Below are 18,119 nucleotides of genomic sequence, written 5' to 3' on the forward strand. Positions count from 1 at the left end.
ATGCCATTTAGGGTAGACTTATGATTTAATAAAATTAAAAAAAAAAAAAACAACAACAACAATGAATCGCTTTAAATAGCTGTCTAAATGTGACACTGTGATGTGTAAACAAACGGACAATTAGTTTTGTAATTTTTGTGAGCGAACAAACTAACATTTTACTGATTTAGTAATTTACATATACCTACACTGTAAAAAATCTTGGTCAGGGTGTCATATATTTTGAAAACATTTCTTTTATAGGAATGCACTGTAGCGATCACGAGCGAATTCATACTCCGATTCGCATTTGGCCGATTTTTGAGTGCTGTGTCGTGCCCATCGCCTTTTTTGAGAGCTGGATCCGCGCTTGCGATTTTAAATTAAAATTGTTGAAAAATAAAGTTTGCGAAAATATGTTATCAAGAAGCATTGTTTGTAAAAATAAACATAGACGCATTGTGAGTTATGTTGATAATTCTCAAATCCGAAATAATTTTTAGTCAAAAATAATCTAATTAGGTGATTATAAGCACCTGAATTCGGAACGGATTCGATAAAATTTATCTCTTTGATATTTTTTTATCTCTTTAAGACTTTGATTTTTATATCATATTTTTTAATTTTATTAAGTTTTTTTAGTATTTAAATTGAAAAAATTAAAAACATGAAAATTTAGAATTCAATCACAATACATGAGAGGTAATAAAAAAACAAGAACCGGAAGATTTCTTAATTCGTCTTTGTATACACTACGATGTAAGTAAACAAAAAGATATGAACCCGCCTCGAATGAAATTTTGTACTGATTTTGATATTACAGAAAATAAAATCAAAAAATCAATCAATATACGAAATACGTGAAAAACGTGACTTTCAGATTCAATTTTTTTTCTACTATGCAAATAAATATGAATAATTGATACAATTTCTGAATCCCTTTTATCTATTGCACATCAGACCGGCACCTGTTCGAAAAAATAATTTTGGAAATCTTAATTAACTGAGTCAAAAATCATTTCTTAAATTTTCCTTACATCAAATTATATTACGAGAGTAGGAGATTAGCAGTTGCTATGATGATACAAATTTCCAAATTGAATTCAATTTTAAATGTTAAATTGTGACATATCTTTGGATGAGAATATTGTTAATGTATTGTAGGTAATTAAAGCAATATTACAAAAGATTGTGTTTGCTACTACGCTAACGTGATTATTATTTTTTTATTAATATGTGGCTTTCATCAAAGAGTTAAAATTAAAATTAGCTGCAAATGTTTTGTTACTAGAATTAACTATTAAATGTAGGCTGCAAATAATAAGTTTTTATCTCATTAAGGTAGTACCAGCATGAAATCACTTTTCGACAGATTTTGCCGAATTTTTTTTCTCGGGTTTATAATAGCTTTATTTATGAATTCCTAAAATTTCATAATTTTTGACCGTTTAGATCGCGAGATATTTAAAGACAAAGTTCGCGATTTTGAGGGTCATGTCCCATTTAAAGCATGTAAAATGTCCGGTCTCTCCAACTATTTTTTATGATATTATTATATTTTGAAGAAAAAGTAGAAAAAAATGTTTATACAATACAATTCTAAAAAAAAAATTTAGAAATTAATTTTCACTTTCGAGATATTAATTTTGACGTAAATTGATCGAAATTGGGACGTTGGCATAATTATTTCCCATTTTAAACGGTCAAAATTTCTGAAACTTTGGGAATTAATAGTAAGCATTATTAAATTCTTAAATTTAATTTTTCGTTAAATTCTGTCGAAAAAAAAATTGTACCATTGCTTTAACATAGAAACTGCAAATACCATGCTGGAACATCCTTAAATCATACTTGGTTCACAAAATCAAAATATCTAATATTGATAATCTTGCCAATAAAATTACTATTGTCGGCGCTGTTTTCAGTATCTAACATGGGTACAGTATAATGATTTTCTGATTTCAATAAAAAGAGGTTTTAATTATACCCAAGGTTTTTAAATATCTCGTATTAAAATTTTTTTTTGAAAACAACAAAAAGTAGTGTAAATTAATAACAAAAATTCAGATTTATCGCCAAATAAAGAGATTTAAAATATTAAAAAAGTTAGCGTGATAACAGACAGCGTTAAAAAATTACGTATCGTGCGATTTTCTACACAGTTTTCTCATCCAAAAGAGTTTACTTAAATACAAATAATATTTTCTCATCACTATTAAAAAAATGATAAGAATGTTTTATTTATATTAAATGGTCCCTATAATTATAAATTTGTTTCTAAAATTGAACTTTCTGTATCTGAATTGCTGGCATCTTGTTGAAAACATCCAACAACATATGCAACAACACTAGCATGATCTAATTTACCTGGCATCGTACTAATTTTATCTAAACATTTACGACGTCGTAATTTTTGTTCTTTGGCACTTAATTCAACTAATACCTTATTATTTTCTTCATAATACAAATCAATATCTTCTAAAAAGTGTCTTTTTGCTGCGGTTATTTTTAAACTAAAATCGACTAGCATTTGACAAAGTTGTTTTGCCGTTGAACATTGCTGTTCGTACCCTGAAATACCCTTATTTAACAAATCTTCCATACGTAATAGTGTTAATTCATGCCTTTGAAATGCTTTTACAATTGGTAATCCTTCTTTTGAGCGTAGAATATCTGTACGTTTATGTGTTGAACTATCACCAGGTGCGTGTGGCACTAGTGATGTGTTTGAACGTAAAAATTTTGGACGTTGTGAAGATGATCGTTGCGATGATGTAACATTTGAACTACCAGGTCGTTGTTTTATCGATGGATTGCGTACTTCTTTTGGTGATGGTGGCAATACTGCAAATTTGCCAACAACCGGATCGAAATTATCACTTACACCGTCACTAGTTATAAAAACAATATCACCCGGTTCGAGGATTGACATTGATAATGTTAAATTATTTAGTTCAGGATTTTTACCATCTACTGGGCCAAGAGCTCCAAGTGCATCTCGCATATCACGCATAGAATGAACATCATGAGATCCTAAACAAAAAAATTTTTTTTTTAGTTTGTGTTGTTAAATTTACTTAAATGGAAAAATTTTTATTAGTCAAGAATTTAATGGAGAAACAAGGGGAAAGTTATGCTTTATTTAATCTCAGGTAGAGTAATGCCTTTGATGGATTAAGTAATAATCAGGGTAAGACATAACGCCAGATATCCAATTTTCATATTAGCATAGTAGTTTTGTTGAATGAATCAGCAATGGCAAATTGCGTTCGTGTTCTATACTTCTTGCATTATTAAAAATTGATAAGGCAAGCGATATATATCTAGCCTATAGTACCACATTTTTAAGTTCAAACAGTTTTTAAGTGATATCGAACTGCTAAACTACTACACCGTAGTTAAATACACTACATTTGCACTAGTATGATTATGCTATAATAATTGGAAAGTTACTAATATAATTTACGTTTAAAACTTTAAACCAATTTTTCTCGTAAGGGAATATTGCTATCGATAGTTTTCTGACGTATCCTCATAACAACTTTGTATACCTACCTCAGTTATGTGTAATTTTTTCAAAAACATAAGAAAAAAAATGCGTTATTACACATTATCCCGTGAATAATTCATTTTTTTACTCGACTGCGCAAAGCAAAGGAGTGATAATGTGTTTATTATTCTATATATGTATGTATGTGTGTGCCTATGTGGCACACTAAAGAATAAACGCATGGTCCGATTTGATGATTCTTAGGTCAATCGATTAGTGTTAATTTTGTGAGTGTCACTAAAGATATGGCAGTAATGAAAAAACAATATGATAAACATATTGCGAAAAAGGAAAAAATGAAATTCGACGTACCATGTTAAGTGGGGTGCCATTGAATATTAAATAGAGAAATCGATTGACGTAAGAATCATTCAAATTAGCTAGCGAGTTTGGCCCCTAGAGCCCCACAAAGGAACAAACTAACATATACTCAGTGTTACAAAATCTGCACAAGTTGATTATCCATATTTATTAAATCAGTAAAAATTCTAAGGTTTTATTGATAGACATATCACTTGTATATCACTATACATTATGACATGCATATATCACATGTATATCACCAAATATATTTTAGAGAAAAAAGTATGGCACCTTTTTTACATTTGGTAAGTGGGGTATCATTGAATAGGTATTTGAAAATTCTAACTAAGTGCTAAATTGAACTACTAAAAATTAAAATTGAAAATTTGCAGGTAGCTTCAACTAGTGATCTTTTGAAACATTCTCGAACAACGAAAAAAATTCGAATGTTTTTGAAATATTCGAAAACCAAATAAATGGTGGCCGAAAGGACGCCGTAATTGTATCGGTTTTTTAAACTGTTCTAATTTATAAAAAAATAATGCAAGCACTGATATTAAGCAATTTCTATACAGGGTATTTCAACAATTAACTCAGTCAATTGCCTGTTTTCACTTGTTTTCTTTTCAGTTTTTTCAAAAAAGAATCTATGATTCCCAAGTTTAATCTCCCTTTAGCTTTCGTATTGATAACTTGAAAAATTACCTTGTGTTAGTTCTCGTATACCATATTTTTTCGAATAAACGTACGCCAAACTATCACCTAAATTACACACACAACAAATATATCTTGTAGCTTCGCCTAATGCTTGAATATTTAACGAATCACGTTTATGCGAATCAAAACTACGGCTTGGTGATATCTCTTTTAAAAAGGCTTCTCTTAAATCATCACAACAATTTGAATCTCGTTTACTTTTTTGTTTTAATGGTAAAATAATTGCTACGGTTAGAGTCGTCAACATTCCTTCATTATCTAAAATTAAGTTATGCGCTTCATAAAAACTGCGAAGCAAACTTATGAAGACTTCTTCAGTGTTTACAATTAAATTATTATTATTGGATACTGCTTGTGAATCACATTTATCCGATTCGATGGTATCTTTTTTATTCGAATTAGATGGACCTGGTGTTGAATTTTCTTTCTCGTCAATATTTTTTATGAGATCAATATCATCAGATAATGTACTTTTTGCAGTACTATAATTGGACGAAGAACTTAAACTCGACGATTTTGTTTGCTGTAGTTTGAGTGTGGATACTGTGTTGCTCAAACGTTTGTTCTTGTGACCCCGTGGTGGTTTCGTTATATGGGCAGGCTGTCGATATATTTTTTCCGTCGATTGTCGTGTAGTTTTTAAACTTGATTCAATCAAACTTTCTGCGGTACGTGTTTTACGATTGGTTGATGGTTTTTGTTGGGATCCAACACTATTTTTATGTTGCCTTGCTGATTGTTGATCACTTTGTTGTTTTGCAATTGACGATAAACATTCGTCATTTGTTTTTAGAAATTCGTTTTGATTGTTCCCTGAAAATATTGTGTTGTTTAAATAATGTAAACAACCGTGCACTGCGGACTTAGCTGCTATACTTGCTTTTTGCCCTGAAAATAAATACAAATAATAATTAAAAATTTTTTTTAATCGACTCACTATAAATTATGTTTGCATAATAAGCTTTCCGTATTATAAGTTGTTCATAAAATAATGTTTACACACCAATTTGAGATTTCATATTTTCCTACAGACTACATGTAATATGCCTACACGCCCGTATAATATGGTAAATCTTTATATTATTTAAGTTTTTGGAGCTTTTCTCAAATTTGCTGAGGGTCAGTGGATGAACATAGTCACAATGTTAACCATAAAAGCCATAAAATCCGTAGACCCATGCAAATTCGACTTCATTAAAGGTATGGCTAGCCCGTGGATCAATAAATTAACGTAATCATAGGGAAAAACTTAGATAATATTCTGTTCATGCTAATTATCTACTCCAAATTATCTTAACTAGAGACTCAGTCTACCATTTGTTACAAGAAGGAATCTGACACAATTATTACACTTAAACAAAATTAATTTACTTTCATCAACTTTTACTAAACCACAGCAGGCATAGTTAACTCTTACTAGGAAAAGTGTGTTTATGTGTTTACTTATTTTTGATCTAATGTTACTGATGTTTTTAATAAGATGCCTAGAAAGAGTCAACTCTCACTAGCAATCGACTTTTCCTTTAAAAGATATACTGAGTTAAATGTTCTTAAATCTTAAATGTTCATTTTTCTTAGTACGTAAGACTAAAAATTTTATTAAAATCCAAATATAGATTTGATCGTAATTGTGAAATTTTTAATATATTTAAAATAAAAAATTTCGATCTTGCCAGGATTCGAACCTGGAATCTTCTGATCCGTAGTCAGACGCGTTATCCGTTGCGCCACAAGACCCATACAAACGATGAAAATATGACAGAATAGTATACAAAAATTTCTTTGATTTATACCCGTTGACCAACCAATGGAAGGTAAAAATCTGTTGTAGATACCAGATGACCTCCTTTATAATAAAACATTAAATTACAAATATCCATGTAAATATTAGACTTTTTAGAATGTTAGAGAAAATAAGACTAATGAGATGATGAATTGTACTAAAAATTACTTGTAATCAAATTATTTGAAATTTTTTAATTTTCCATCTTGATTAATGAAGCTCGTAGGTATATACAAATTGCAGACCTTACCCCAATTAACACCATCAGCTAATGCTAAAATAGCTGAATCTTTTCGTGCAATTATTCCAAAACAATCTGCAATTGGATCACCATTATTTTTACTTGTTATTGGATTTTTTTCATACAATGTGTTGGACAATCCATATGCAAAATCTGAAGCATTGTTCCAATCACTGATACCACCAATTTTGTTTGATGAGTCCAAAGATTTTGATGCATCTATGTTATTAAATTACATTTAATTAAAATTGGCTTTTTTCAAAATGTAAGTTGTAACGATTAACATCAACCAAAAAATAAAAATAAATAAAATAATAATAGTAATAAGCTGTAATTTTAAAAGCTAATTATGCAAAAAAAAAAATATTTCTAAAATGTCAGTTAATAAGTAAGCAATATTTACACGACGTACATATTTTATGTGTAAACAATGCTTTAAGTTGTTATAAGTAAGAATTAGATTAATAAAAAGCGTTTTTAAATGATTGATGATTGATTTAACCTTTTCCATTCCTAAATTAAGAGGTTTATCAAGGATATTTATACCAGGTTTGAAAAGTTATTTTATTATCAAAGATTTTCTCGAATGAGAAAAATTAAGAATTTTTGACTCCTGAAATTCCTAGATAAATGATTATGAAGGTGACTGAATTGAAGGGGATATTATTTAACCGAAGTCTAAGGAATCAAATTGCAAAATTCTCTGATGGTCTCAGATTTTCAGTAGAATTTGTAATATTCTTTCTTGATTTTTTAGAAATTCATATTCATTAAAGCCACATTAAAAGGTATAGTTTTTGACCAAATAAACATTATTTTTATATTTTTCCTCAAAGAATATTCGGCAATATTTTGAAAATTATACATTAATTCAAAAACTAGGCATTTTCAGCACTCAAAAATTGTCACTATTTGTGCATATTTAAAGAGGTTTTTTTAAATGACAAATTATCTTATTGAACAATCGAGAAACACATTAATTTTGTTTGTTGATAAATATATCTTAAAAACAATACCAAATTTTGTGAATATTAGTTTTTTCTATATCTACAGAAGCGTGAATTAAAAAAAAGTATAGTTCAAAATTTTAGAAACATATATCCATCGAATTGCTTGATTGTCGGTCGAGCAATTTTAACAGAAAAAGTGGAATGTTAATGGCAGATAGACAGTTCTTAAAGCGGAATGCGCAGTTTTATGCGATCGTAAATGTTACATAACGCAACGGACTGTTGATAAACGGATTTTATAAATTATAGTTTTTTAATAGAAATTTGTCTATCTCCTCTTACCAGAAAAAACTAAGATACGAACACGACCTTTTTTCGTCCCCTGCGTTATGTAATAACTGCGACTGCAAAAAATTTATCATTCCGCGTTAAGAATCATCTTCATTTTGAGTATTCAAAGAGACAAACTGTATTCTACCATTTTTTGTTGTTAAAATCGCCCGATCCAAAAGGGATGCAAAAGGGTTTTAAAAATATTTTATTCTCCTTTGATGGGATAACATAGTCCTTGGTATGATTTTTACGTCATACACGCTTCTGGGTAGAGACTTTAATAATAATACAGCATGCATTTTTAGTACAAGAGTGAAATATGGTATTGTTCGACTATTCTTCATATTTTTTTTTTTAAATATTGGTAATTTAAGGGACACGTTGTTACTGAGGGTTTTAGGAGACTATATCTAAATCTATTAGGAAATCATCCACTTAAATACACTAATAGCCGGATAACTACCAACTAACATAAGGAAGTCGAAGTTTCGAAAGCGGGTTATATTTGCTAATATTGATTTCAAAATTAATAATTATTTTAAAAATGTATACTATTGATGTCATCAATTTACTTACAGGTAAGAAAGTAATCCGTTACAAAATGAATGTCGAAATTATAAATCCATTTTTTAACTTGAAATGGTATTGAAATGATTCGAATATAAACATTTCTTCAATAGAAAATTATATTTTATATTAAAATTTATTTGAAACAGGGAAGTAAAATAGTAATTTTTTCGGCCACTAGATGAAACCTCGCTTCTCGCAGATTTCCCAATATTGTAGATAAATATTCTGTGTCCCTTCAATTACTAAAATTTTATTTCTAACACTATTATTGTTATTAACCTTGATAAACCTAAATTCCCAGACTACATGGATGAAAGATGATTGAAAATTAATAAAAACAGCCTTTTTTATAGCATTCAATAAAACAGTCCTTTTTTTGTTCAAGTCATGCATTGCGATTTTCGTAAAGCGAGGGAGGTATTAATATATATTTTTTTATATAAAATAAAAAAAACAAGATTCGATAGATTTTTTAATTGGCAAGACAAAAGCCAAAAGTATTTTAATAAAAATATTATGTTTGAAAATTGATTTTAGTTACCATCAACCAACAATGCATTTCGGTCACCATAAGTAATAATTTTCCCCATTTTGGTACTTTTTTTGTCATGTCTAAAAGGGTCACCGTCACTTTTTGATTTTTTTAATAAACTATTACGTTTTTTACGCGATTTAGTACTCGTATCATTTAGATTATCTTCTAAATGATTATTATGTTCTAAATTATTTTGAGTAGTTTTATTTTGCTCCGAGCTATTATTATTAAATAAATTTTCTGTTGTCTGTATACTATTCTCTGTTGATTGATCCGAATTATTGATATTACTATTATTGATTGGTGAACGAATTGTAACGAATTCATTAAAATCCGGTAAACTATCTAAACTTTGACTTTGAATTTTTTTTCTAACAGTAGTAACATTAAATTCGTAACCAGCTGCTTTTATTCTCATTGTGGTATTATCGATAGGTTTTTTTTCTTTATCCTTTGGTATCTCATTATTTGAGGGAGTAGAAGTGGCTGCAATAATATATACATAGAAATGTAGAAATATTTAGTTGTTATAATGGTGCCAAAGATGTGGATACCAAAAAGTGAGACTAGCTTGTAATATAATGATGACATTTTAATACCTTTTCTATAGAGTTAGATTGAACAATTTTGATTCATGAGATATTTATTAATGTGCAAACTAATAACTTATTGACCTCTAGAAATTTGGAAATTTGATAAACATAACACAAGTACAGGATAAACTTGGAAACTCTAATGTTTCTTTTATTTGCCTAAAATAAAGGCCGAGGCGTTAATAAGTGGTGAAGGACAATGAGATCGTCCAAATGAATTTAAAAAAAATCCCGACAGATGCAGTTTTTTTCTTTTAGTTATCTCCAAACTGAACCGATTTTGAAAATCATTGTCTCCTTTTTAACTGTTTCGAGTACGGAATGCTAAACTTGCACTTGAAACATATTTAAGAATACTCTCCATTAAATTACCTTTCAAAATAAAAATCAAAATCGGTTTATCCGTTTAGGAGGTACGATGCAACATACAAACAGGCACACATATAATACTCCTTTATTTGGTTCGGAGGTTAATAAAACAAGAAATATCTTCGGAGAAGGCTTCTGGAAATAGATACTTGCAAACGACCATTACTGTTGAACATCTGTTGTGCCACAGTCCATAATTATTTAAGTGACTTAGTTGGAAATAAATTGTAAAAAGCTGAAATGCTTTAAACATAAGTGAATACAAGTTTTCCTATCTATTCAAATAACAAATAAATATCACTATACACGAAATAAAATTTTTATTTTCTAATTTTATTAAAAATTTTTTTGTTTTTTGGACTACAAAGAAATATCTCATTTGGTTAATTTATATCAAAAGAATAATGTTCTGAATCAAAATTGCTTAATCAAATACTACTAATAAATAAATTAGTCTTTTCTCGGTAAGTAATCCTGGCTCCATTATTTTTAAGTTGTATAAAGAGGATAGAAAAAAGCAATAGTTTGGTTATTTACTTAGAAATTTTTGTAGAAAATAAGCTTTTTCCAAATATACTTTGCTTTTCATGTAGATTTTTCTGTTTTTATTTATTTTAAAATGAAGCAGGAAGCTTTCAAAAGTTTAAAAATATATTTTTTTGAGAAATACTTATTATACTTAATTTTATTTAGTAAAAATATAAAGTTTCTGGCCACCAGTTTTGTACTTAGCACACAGGCGTATTAATACTCGCGGTCTTTGTAGATGCTTTATATAAAAAAAAAAAGTTATTTAAGTCCTTTACTCTAGAGATATTTGCATAAAATCGAATTTTGCGACCCCTGACTTAAATCAATTAATCGCTCAGCACTCGCATGGACGGGAAAGTGTCAAGGAACATTTTCAGTACTAACATCCAGTGCTATATATAATTTTATAACTTTTAAACATTTAGATTCTTGGATTATCATTGTACGTTGTAGTGTTTATTTATAAGCGCGATTCCCATGCAGCTCGCCTTGGAATCGACGAATACATAAGGACGCGGCGATTTATTTAACTGAAATTTTATATTTTAGAGTAAATGTTATATTATTAACTGTCCACTTTAGCCATAGAATCCATTAATTTTATATTTGAGTACTTTATAAATTTTATTGAATATCAGAATATATGAGCGGTGCTATGGCCACCCGCCACGGATATCCGTGCCTTTAAGGATAACAGAGTGGACGCCACCACAGGGTAAACGTAAGGGCTCACTCCGCAAACACGTGCTTTTTTGATCCCATTAAAGGCATGATCAACCCGTGGATCACAGGGTGATACCACGCGAGATTAAATTCTCAGTACGTGACTATAACAATATATCCATGGATATCCGTGCCTAAAATTATAGACACGCATATCCGTGACGGGTGGCAATAGACACTCCGATAATATATTTTATTGAATAAAATAGGAGCCAATTTTTGAACTAAAACATCCTTCAATAAAAGTGAACACGTTTTATTCTGGTAGCCAGTTGCTTACTAATATTGTGCTATAACAAAAACTTTGTCGAGATGAACAATTTCACATATTTTAATCTGATTAATTTTTACCTACAGCTGAAGCTTTGTGGTAATCTACTGATAAAAAATATAAATTTCGCGTGTTTGTCATAATTTTCATATAATGAAAAGCTTTGTTTATTCAAAACTGTGGAAATTGATTACGATTTCTGGGACATCAAAAAATAAAAATTGATCCTTATAAAACTTTATCAGATATTATGTAACAATTTTTCATCTCGGAGGCTAGAGTTTGAATCATAATATTAAATTTGCTACATCAATATACTGGGTGTTCCAGACCACCCGTCCAGGCTGATTATTTTTGAAAGTTTCAAAAAAAAATGAAAACGAAAAAACACGTATCAAATATTTTTTGAAACTCTATCACACCCTACTAAATACACCTCTTACCTTCAACCCCTTGTTAGAGGTAGAGGGTGCAACTTAAAAAAGTCAAATGGAAACCCCCAATTTTTTTTGCAGATTCAGATTTGAAAAATTTTCGAACAAAATGTTTCTATTTTTTTTTGACAAATCTGAATCTGCAAAAAAAATTGGGGGTTTCCATTTGACTTTTTTAAGTTGCACCCCCTACCCCTAACAAGGGGTTGGAGGTAAGAGGTGTATTTAGTAGGGTGTGATAGAGTTTCAAAAAATATTTGATACGTGTTTTTTCGTTTTCATTTTTTTTTTGAAACTTTCAAAAATAATCAGCCTGGACGGGTGGTCTGGAACACCCTGTATATTCCGTCAAAAAAACTTGTATTTGAATTTGTAATTTGAAATCGTAGATATTAATTTTATATAATTTTGTTTCAATTACATTAATTTTAACTTTTCATGAAAGTTTTCGTTTTCATAAGCACAAATTGACTGTGAAAGGCAAAATATTTCATTTTCTGTTTAATAAAAAATGAAATTGCAACATTACTTAGTTATCTCGTAAACTCATCAATATTAATAAAGTTTGCTTTCTTATTATTTTATATACCTCGTTCAGTTTAACAATAAACAATTGTTGTTTTTTCGCGCCCCAGAAATTGCAAATATGCTAAATTGTGTCTTATTACTTGACAGTGATAAAAAAATATTGATTATATTTAAAAATATTAATCAAAATCAATCTTACTCTCATTCTGTTCATCAGGGTTATCAATAAAATCAATTTCAGGATCAGCAATTGATAAATGTTTTTGAGATCTATTAACAGACGTTAATCCACCATCAGGTCCAGTATACGCGCTTAAAACAGTATTCGCACCCACCGAATACGGTCCAATATCGTAGCATGGTAAATCTTTTAATTCTTTACCATATAAGATGATTGGTGCCTCTTTTGCATTATAACGAACATGTTCCCTATAAAAAATTTCCAAGTTATGATCCAAAATAGAACACATTATTTATTTGTAAATATACACACCCAGATAAATATTTGGTAATGAAACAATTATCGTTAACATTATCACTTCGATTTCGTCGAGGTTCACCATGAAAACTTAACTGACGTAAATATGTGGAAACTTTTTTACGTAAGGAAGGCATTATTTAGTTGAAGAAAATATTTTAAATAACAAAAATGCATAACCTGCAAGTTAAAATTTTAATTGTAAATAATTTTTTATAAATGATATAATTAGTTTTTAATCTACCCACATTATTCACTATTTATTACAAGATATTTATAATTACTTTAATTTTTATTTAAGCTTTTTTTATTTTCTATTAAAACTAAATTAAATAAAACATTTTTAACATCTTCATCAAGTCGAATTTGTTGATCAATTATTATATTTATTTTTATTTTGTATTATTGACTTACAAAATACTGTGAGAGATCAAACAATCTGTCAACAATAAAAACAAATATTTTTATATTTAAATTTTTTTAATAAATGAAATCATTCAATTAGAATAATGACATCATGAATGCTAGATAAATCAAAAAAATTTAATAACGATGTTTATCTACAATGTGACTCAGGAAATTTTCATGTTAAATTTTTCTCTTGCTAATAAAAAAAGTCTCCAAATAATGGTCATAAAATTAATATTCGTTAGATACTTTTATGTCTACATTCATATTCATCATTTATTAGCAAAGGAATAATTCGATTACGAATTGAGTAATCTGGCGTACAAATAATTCATATTCTTAATATTTATCTGTAATAGGAATAGTTATAACCTGACGGATTGTGTATTTGAAAATAAATTCAATACCGGGTGGGCCAATAGCTATTACCACCATAAGTTCTTCTATAAGTCCACAACGAATATATAAGTGCTAGAGAAAAACTTGCAATCCTGTTAACTAAAAAGCTGTTCCTAGGGGTCAATTTAATTAAAAACATATCTCATGGGAAATTCCACGTTTAATGAGTGATAGGATTAATTCAGTCACCTAATGAGTTTCAGGTGAAGCCTTGCAAGTAACTTTCGTTTTCTCAATTACTATTCTATACATGAATCTCCATCAGAAATCCAGTCTATACTATCCTTCGAAGAATCCACCCTCGTTTATTAAATAAAATAATACCCCAAAGTATGTCGTCGTTTTATACAATATTTTTTTTTGAATATATACAATGTCCGATGTTCGATACTGAAACGTAAATACAGAATAGTTGAAGAACTTAAGGAAAAGCACATAAAAATTGCCTTAATATTACTAATTGGAGCAAAAAGTTGATATTCATAAATTTAACTTTAAATAAATAACATTTTTGCATTATTTATTTAACGGTTAGTCTAACTTTCATTAAGGGGTATTTTCAAATTACCGGAACTTCCTTTGAGCTGAAATTTTTGAGGTGCGATTTTGTTTTTTTAAAAATTTTTCTGAATTTATTTAATTTAAACGAAAATTTTCATTCATAAACTAACTTAAGTATCTATATTTTATTTTTTATATTCAGATGTGATGTTTTTATTACATCTATTAGCCATGGTTTGTATTTTAGCGTTGCTATAATTGGGAAACTTTTTTATGACGTCACGTAATCAATATGCTGCTTGTACAATTAGTTTTGTAGACAATAAAAGAATGTGATTAAACACTATAAAAAGCATGATATTTCAGTTTTCTTGCGTAGAAAAGCTTTGCATTTAAATTCTCTTTTATAATTTTTAATAGCATTGTTGGAGTCACAAACAAAAAGAATACATATGGCCAGCTGACCATGGCGAAGTGGACTTATTAATAGTCTGAATGATATTGTTTTATTTTATTCTAGCAAGTATCAAATTTTCTAGCAACATGACAATTCCAATTTCAGAAAAAACAAGTTAGAAAATAACTTCGGGTTTTTCCATCGCAAATTATGCCTCATCTACAAAATTATACAAAATTTTGTAAGTCAATTATACGTATAAATATTTAAACGCATGGGAATGCTTTTTTATTTATTGACTTCATGTTTTATTTGTCCTAAATAAAAAGTATTAAACACCATTTATGTAAAAGATGTAGACTAGACCTTGTATTGTATTATTTAATAATGAAAAAACTGTTCACCGTTAATTACATTTGACGTCAAAAGTATTACGCGTTTTTTGTTTAGGTTGATTGGACTACTTCGCTATATCTATAATGCTTAACTAATAATACTCATTTAGAAATTATTTATTAATTAACTTCCATATTAAAATTCTTCGAATTTAAATGCAAGATGTTTTAATCTCGGAATGAATTTAACTTTGAATGTACGAAGAAAGTCAAGAGCGGATCCAGAAAATTGTGTGAGAGGGCAATATTTTCATGGTTTGAATTTTTATTTTGTTTCGTTGTTTACTTGCTGAATCCTTATTTGAGAAAAACAATGGTTTAATGATAAATCGACTTCAAACAATGATATATCGACTGTAACTTATCTGGGATACCTTCGCTTATGAATTTCGGCTACATCTCAGAAAGAAGACGTTTAAACGTCAAATGGAAAGGAGTTTTACATTTTTTGTGTCAAAATTACTCAGTAAAATAATTTTTGTCAAAGTTGGAGATAAAAAAAAATCCTTAATTTTTTGCTATTATCATTACCAAATCCCTTAAAAATCGATAAAATCATAAACTAATTTTGTTTCTGAATTTGACAAATGAAGTTTAATTTTGGTCCAAAAATTACTAAAGTTCGGGTTTATTTGACAATTAGGTTTAATATAGTTTTTGAGATATAGCACATAATCCTGTACGAAAAACTTTTATTTAGGAGCGATTCTGGAAATGTCTCGAAAAATACTCACCTTTACACTCCAAAGAGGTGGAGTGGTGTTTATTCGGTTTTAATTACTCTAAATAATCGAATAACATGCTTTGGCTGATTATGCGAATGAACGACAAGTTTGTCAACTATATTGATACAAGTAATTGTACCAATGGGATAAAAACAGAAAATTGCAGGACATACGAGTAAATCGAGTGATGTAGCGGCCGGAGCGGTGAAAAACTAAATTGTAGTTTCCCCTGTAATGGATATCGATATAAAAATCATAGGCCAAATACAGAAAATGCAAAAAACTAGAATTTCCTGATATAGCCCACCCATATATGTGAATGTGGTCTCATAGGAAAATTTTTAACTTTTTAGTTTATTGAAAGACTAGCATGATACCAGCCCGCTTTGCTGGGTTAAAAGTAAAGACCACTGCGTTATAGCCTTCACGTCGATTTGCTCTCACTTATCTCCCTTCCATAACACTCGAAATAGGGATAGGGATTGTTTAACAGAGGTAAAAGTATATGTACAGTTTTCAATTTAAAAAAATGTAAAATAGTCATAATACATTGAGTATATCAAAAAACCTTGGTTGAACAGATGGCCATAAATTTTATCTTGTTCAACCTTTTTACAGCTTTGCAATGACGTTCATAGATGGCGCAGTGAAATGTAAAAAAATCATAAAATATTATACATAGATAACGCGAGGGATGAGAAAGAAGACTGACAGTTAGTTGTTCCTATGTGTCCTTGCCATAGTCATATGTCAAAATCATATGTTGAACAGAGATTTTGTGTAATGTAAACAATATCTAGCCCATGAAGGTTATAAAGAAGGAGAACGATCGCTACGTGTTAAAGTATTAGCGCGTCTGTCCCTGAAAAGTTGTAGAATTTATAGTTCATTTTTCAGCCACCAGCCGCGCTGTCATCAAGAAGTATTATCTGCGAAGTTAGCTGTTTATGAGTGCAAGTAGATAAAGTTAGTTGCATAATGTACAAATTGATATATCATTTCAAATTAGCGCACAACAGTCCGCTTTTATTGATACTACTTAGCGGTCTCAGCGCCTCACTTATTTTATCCGTATTTCGGGGACAAAATTTTCTATAGCGATCGTTCTCCTTCTTATAACCTTCATGATCTAGCCAATGATATACAGATTAGACAAAGACAAATAGGAACTAACTGGCACTCTTCTCTCTCATTCATCATAACGTAAATTTTGAGCCATGGCGTTCTCTATGTATAATATTCTATGAAAAAAACAAATTTAATTTTTGTTTATTTTTATAAATTATAGCTCATGTGTTATTCTGATGTATGAGCTATATTATTGTAAAAATGCATTAAAATATATTGAGCAGTTTTTGCATCAAAGCGAAACAAACGAAAAAAAGTTAATAATATTATATAGGCCAAAATTTTGCTCAGGAATAATAAATTAAATATTATAATTTAAATTATGCCACGCCAAAATTTTGCTTTTTTGACTGTTACCTTACTGATACACATGACTGTCTTTACTTCCGAAAATTATTAAAATAATAATTATGTATAATTAAACGGTTGTAACTTTTATTTGTAATTCAATAGCAAACAATACAAAAATATTCTATCATAAAAAAACAATAAGGTCAAACTTTTATCGTTGTTTCTTTTTGATAAGGAATAATTAAAGTAAAACAATAAAGTTAATGATACGATTTTTTTATATTTAAAAAAAATATATATCATTTGTTGGTTTATTTCCAAAATTTCTATTTGATAAGAGAGGTAATAATTAGAAGACACAGAGATTTTCTTTATAATATCTATATGGGCTAATATCAGATCGAGAAGAGACGAATTTTAAATTTACATCCATGAGTTTTATACCACGTATATATGAAATATTTCAAGGTATACTAAGTTTAGTCCTAAGTTTGTAACGGTTAAAAATATTGATGCTATAATAACAAAATTTTGATATAGACGTTCATAAAATCACCTAATTAGTCCATTTCTGGTTGTCCGTCCGTCCGTTGTTTGTCTGCCCGCCCATAAACACGATAACTCAAAAACGAAAAGAGGTATTCAGGCTGAAATTTTTATAGCGTGCTCAGGGCGTAAAAAATGAGATTGAATTCGTTAATGAGCAACATAAGTCAATGGGATCTTGGGTCCATAAAACTCATCTTGTAAACCGTTAGAGATAGAACAAAAGTTAAAATATAAAAAAAGGCCCCTATAAAAAATAAACAACTTTTGTTTGAAACATTTTTTCGAAAACATCACTGTTTACCCGTGGGGGCGCAAATTAGATTAGATTATTAGAACATTATACTATGTATTATATGGGAATATCAGTTATATATGTGTGGTCCCACAGTCGTGTTATATATACACGACTCTGGCTACCTAAGAGTGACTAGCTTTCTT

At 29.2% G+C, this 18,119-nt stretch overlaps 1 protein-coding gene and 1 non-coding gene across 3 annotated transcripts; both read right to left on the reverse strand.

Annotated features, from left to right (window-relative positions):
• Window positions 1-1,863: 1,863 nt before the first annotated feature.
• Window positions 1,864-13,158, reverse strand: LOC123300450 (PP2C-like domain-containing protein CG9801). 2 transcript variants are annotated; one of them, XM_044883028.1, is made up of 6 exons: window positions 13,137-13,158; window positions 12,904-13,068; window positions 12,610-12,839; window positions 6,583-6,792; window positions 4,538-5,437; window positions 1,864-3,012 (listed from the first exon to the last, which is right to left on the reverse strand). In XM_044883028.1, the coding sequence occupies exons 2-6, from the start codon at window positions 13,023-13,025 to the stop codon at window positions 2,243-2,245; spliced, it is 2,232 nt and encodes a 743-aa protein (XP_044738963.1). In that variant the 5' UTR covers window positions 13,026-13,068; window positions 13,137-13,158; the 3' UTR covers window positions 1,864-2,242. The 2 variants fall into 2 exon arrangements, with proteins under 2 accessions (XP_044738963.1, XP_044738971.1); XM_044883036.1 differs by lacking the exons at window positions 12,610-12,839; window positions 12,904-13,068; window positions 13,137-13,158 and adding an exon at window positions 8,968-9,104.
• Window positions 6,214-6,286, reverse strand: Trnar-acg. The gene has a single exon. It is a non-coding gene; the product is annotated as a tRNA-Arg (tRNA).
• Window positions 13,159-18,119: the final 4,961 nt, after the last annotated feature.

Source organism: Chrysoperla carnea, chromosome 1, assembly GCF_905475395.1.
Source record: "Chrysoperla carnea chromosome 1, inChrCarn1.1, whole genome shotgun sequence".
Taxonomy (NCBI): domain Eukaryota; kingdom Metazoa; phylum Arthropoda; class Insecta; order Neuroptera; family Chrysopidae; genus Chrysoperla; species Chrysoperla carnea.